This window comes from Castanea sativa, chromosome 2, assembly GCF_040712315.1.
Source record: "Castanea sativa cultivar Marrone di Chiusa Pesio chromosome 2, ASM4071231v1".
Classification (NCBI taxonomy): domain Eukaryota; kingdom Viridiplantae; phylum Streptophyta; class Magnoliopsida; order Fagales; family Fagaceae; genus Castanea; species Castanea sativa.
In genome coordinates, this window is record NC_134014.1 from 40,138,955 (window position 1) to 40,143,954 (window position 5,000).

At 37.1% G+C, this 5,000-nt stretch overlaps 1 protein-coding gene across 1 annotated transcript; it reads left to right on the forward strand.

Moving 5' to 3' along the window:
* The first annotated feature begins 2,151 nt into the window (after positions 1-2,151).
* LOC142623505 (pentatricopeptide repeat-containing protein At3g49740) lies at positions 2,152-5,000 on the forward strand. The gene has a single exon (XM_075796945.1). The coding sequence runs from the start codon at positions 2,249-2,251 to the stop codon at positions 4,454-4,456; it is 2,208 nt and encodes a 735-aa protein (XP_075653060.1). The 5' UTR covers positions 2,152-2,248; the 3' UTR covers positions 4,457-5,000.

Here is a 5,000-nt window from a genome sequence, read left to right on the forward strand (position 1 = left end):
GAGTTTAAACACATGTTTTTAGTTTTCAAATAACATTACACGTATTTCTACACATTTTTCACTCACATGTATTTTCAAAAAAACTTAAAACTGTTGTTTAAACACACGTACCAAATGGACCCTAATTTTTATTTTTATTTATTTATTTATTTTTTTATTTATTTTATTTTTTTTTATTTTTATTTTTGCAGAAGGTTGTGGATTTTAAGTCTATTTGTGGTTATTACTAAATTGATGAAAACATTTATTATGTATTTATTTAGAAAAGGACAAAGTTTAGCTACAAAACCAATTGTAGCCTAAGGCTACTAATTCCTCTAATAAACTAACATGTGTAAAAAATGGCATGTGCATTACTTAAGTAAATTTAACCCAACTAACCCTTTAACTACACCACTTACTAAAAAAATAAAAACTAAAACCCTTGTACGTATTCTCTCTATCTGACTTCACTGTAAGCCTAGAAAGGCAGAAACCAAATCCCTCTTCTTTATAGCCTAGAAACCAAATCCCTCTTCTCCCTCCACCACCGGTCACCCCAATCCAGATATTTTAAATAGAAGAGACTTACTATTGTACAATCATCAGAGAAGAGGGAATTTCTATAAGAATTATTAAACCAAAGCATTGGTTTCCATACCTTTAAAATGAACTGTTGTTTGTACCTCATCAGAATTTTTGATTGGTTGGTTGTAGGTTCTGCACTTTTCTTAAGGTGGTGATTATATTTGATGGGTTGAAGCTTGTAATTGAATTAGTTTGGCCACAACAGCGAGTATGCCATAGAATCAGATTGTTTTAATACTGATTTGAAATTTTATTGGAATTCTTGAAAGCAATTCCACGTGTGAGGGAGGATTTAACAAACAAACTGCATAGGCATTCTTCACTGTCAGGGTTTCAGTGCCATTATCTCTTTTCTTCTATTTTCACCACCATAAGCACTAATGTTGAAAAAATTTCAGGGCTGATCTAAAGTCATGACACAAACAAATATCTAAAGAAAATTAATTTAGATATTCAAATTAATTTAGATATTCAAATTAATTTCAGGGCTGATTTGAAGTCATGACACAAACAATCTTCCTTCGATAATAATAGTTGTAGAATGGTGACTACAAAATTCCATAAGAAAGCCCATATATCCATTTGTGTTCCTCTGGTGCTTCATTTTGGGTGTCATGGCATCAACATACTATGTTCTTGTTCGAATTTACATGTGGATCAAAGATCAATTCGTGCCCAAAGGTCAACCAATCTGAGAGGGACTTTCTTGGCTTTTGCACCTGATTGTAATATTCTATCCATATGAGTTCATTTTCTTCCCACATTTGTAAACAAGTCAGCACCTTTAATAGCCCTTTCCATGGTTCTGTTGATGCTCTTGTAAATAAGTTTGCACTAGAATCTAGTCTTCTGTAGTTTTATGTATCTATGTTCAATTATTAGAGAGGGATTGAGTTTCTAGGTTACAGAGAAGACGGATTGAGTTTCTACCTTTCTGGGTTTACAGTGAAGTAGAGAGAGAGAAAATATGTATAAGGGTTTTAGTTTTTAGTTTTTTTTTTTTAATAGAGCATATTGTAGCCTTAGGCTACAACTAGTTCTGCAGCTAAACTGTGTTCCTAAACTTTGCCCATTATCATTTGATTGCTTGAGAGCTATCATTATTATTATTATTAGATCTATGAAGTTGCAACTTTTGAAATCTCTTTCCTCTTACGCTATTTCACGGATAAATATTAATTTTTCACCGTTTATTTCTTCTAATATTAATGCATGACCATTGACTTAGTGGTTGACTATGTTTAATTTTTTTTGATAAGAAGATAGAAAGCTGAATTTAGAATAATGTAAAAAGAATAAAACCAAATTTTTATATATTTATAATATCAATTACATTATTATGTCACCAATTTGATCCCTTTTGGACAAAAACCAAGAACTTCTCATTTTCGGTTCTTTGTCCTATTCAATTTTAAAAACCATAATAGATCCCTATGTTTTTGTAGATCACAGTAAATTAACTACATTGTTTCCACCCCTCAAAAAAAAAAAAAATAAAATAAAATAAACTACATTGTTTAATTTTTTTTTTTTCAAAAGGAAAAATACAAAAAAAATTAGAAACCAATAACGATGAGATTGCGTTGCCAACCTCTAGTGCTGAAATTCCAACTTCTGAAAATCCACAAACAAAAGACAGGATCCTGGACCTCCTGGTTCCGTCTGACATAAACAATGACTGATGAAGCTCCCATTTTTGAAAACCATAACCGAAAGCACCGCCCAACAACTCCAACTCCAACTCCAACTCGTTAAACTCAACCAACAACTCGCAAACCTCACTCGCTCAAATCGTTACTCCGATTCCCTCCACTTATTCACCAAAATCCACTCGTCCCAACACCTCAAACCAGACCACTACACCCTCTCCACCGCTCTCACCGCCTCCGCTAATCTCCGCCAAACCTCATTCGGGAACCAACTCCACGCCCATGCCATATTCACAGGCCTCAGATTCTACCCTCATGTAGCGAACACTCTGCTTTCGCTCTATGCGAAAGCTGAGGATTTGCATTCCGTGAAATGGGTTTTCGAAGAGATTGAGAACCCAGATGTTTATTCGTGGACCACGCTGTTATCGGCGTGTACTAAGCTTGGCAACTTTGCGGATGCTTGGGAGCTGTTCGATAAAATGCCGAGGAGAGATGTGGCGGTTTGGAATGCGATAGTTACTGGGTGTTCGGAGAATGGGCAGGCGGAGATTGCTGTTAGTCTGTTTAGTGAAATGCATAGGGTGGGTGTTAGGCATGATAATTACACTTATGCTAGTGTTTTGAGTGTGTGTTCTTTGGAGGGTTTGGATTTTGGTAGGCAGGTACATTCGTTGGTGATCAAAACTGGGTATTTAGTTAGAGCTTCTGTGGTTAATGCTCTGCTTACAATGTACTTTAATTGTGGACTTGTTGCCGATGCGTATGAGATATTTGAAGAGGCAGATGATGACGTTTATGATCAGATTACTTTTAATGTGATGATAGATGGATTGGTAAGTGTGGGAAGAGATGAAGATGCCTTGGGACTGTTCCGAGAGATGCACAAGGCTTGTCTCAGGCCTACTGAACTGACTTTTGTGAGTGTGATGAGCCCGTGTTCATCTGCGAGATTTGGGCATCAGGTACATGCCCAAGCCGTTAAAATGGGTTTTGAAGCATTTACATGTGTGAGCAACGCGACCATAACTATGTATTCCAGTTGTGGGGATTTACATGCTGCTCACGTGGTCTTTGAGAGACTCAAGGAGAGGGATCTTGTCTCATGGAACACCATGATTTCAAGTTACGCTCAAGGGAATTATGGTAGATCAGCAACCTTGGCCTACCTGCAAATGCAAAGGGCGAGAATTGAACCAGATGAGTTTACTTTTGGAAGTTTATTAGCAAGCTCGGAAAGCTTAGAAGTTGTGGTGATGATACACGCTGCTGCATCTAAAAATGGTCTTGCGATGCAAATCCAAGTTTCTAATGCATTAGTTTCTGGATACTCTAAGCATGGGAAGATAAATCAGGCTTATAAAATATTCCTTGATATATGCCCCAGAAATTTGATCTCCTGGAATACTATTATTGTGGGGTTTTTGTTTAATGGATGTCCAATACAGGGGTTCAAGCAATTCTCTAAATTGCTCAAAACGGAACTAAGGCCAGATGTCTATACCCTCAGTCTTATTTTGAGCCTTTGTGCTAGCATTTCATCCTTGGAACATGGGAGACAGGTTCATGGTTACATTCTTAGATTGGGGTTCTTTTCAGAGATGTGTTTAGGCAATGCCCTTGTGACAATGTATGCAAAATGTGGGGCTTTGGATTGGTCTTTGAAAGTGTTCAATGCAATGGGTGAAAGAGATACAGTTTCTTGGAATTCCCTAATATCTGCTTATGCACAACATGGGCAAGGAAAGGATGCTGTGAGCTGTTTTGAAGCAATGCAAGACTCATCTGGGGTCAAACCAGATCAAGCAACCTTCACTGCAGTTCTTTCTGCCTGCAGCCATGCAGGTTTAGTTGATGATGGTACTCGGATCTTCAACTCTATGGTAAAAAATTATGGATTGATACCCAGAGTGGATCACTTTTCTTGCATTGTTGACCTTCTAGGTCGTGGTGGATATCTTGATGAGGCGGAAAGAATAATAAACAGTGAGCATGTTGAAACACATTCCAATATCTGGTGGACATTGTTTAGTGCTTGTGCAGCTCATGGCAATATAAGGCTAGGAAGAATAGTTGCTGGATTTCTTCTTGAAACTGAACGCTATAATCCATCAGTTTATGTGCTTTTGTCAAATATATATGCAGCTGTAGGTCAATGGGAAGAATCAGCTAATGTTAGGGAATTGATGAAGAAAACTGGGGTGATGAAACAACCCGGATGCAGTTGGATTGGGTCATAAATCCTTTTATATATAAGTTATTAACCCTTTTGATCGGGAGGCTAACAAATCCAAGGTTAGCTTGAAATTTTCGCTGCAATCCATAGCAATTTCTTGATATGATTTAATTTAGACACGGTAAGTTGTTAAGCCCACTACATTCAGTTCAACAAGGCTAGACAAGTGAGAAACCTGCTGAAGGCTGTTAATATTATTGAAGGCTACATTTCATTTATCAGAAGAAGCCAAAGTCCTTCAGTGGAGGTGCTCTCTAGAAAGAGAAGGGAATTACTATGATACTGTGATCAACATCAACCGCCCCATGTTACTGTTATGTTTTCATTATGGATGTTCATAAATCCTCCTATCTATATCCACTGTTAGGTCTTAACTGCATCACCCTCATCATTAGCATTAGCAATATCATCACTATCATTATGGGATCATATGATGATATCATCTTACATCATCAAAGCCCTGATGACAGTGAAGGAGAGAATCTTTTTGGATTTGCAACCACAAAAGGCTTGATTATATAATATCCTTCCTTTCTCAAAATTGGAAC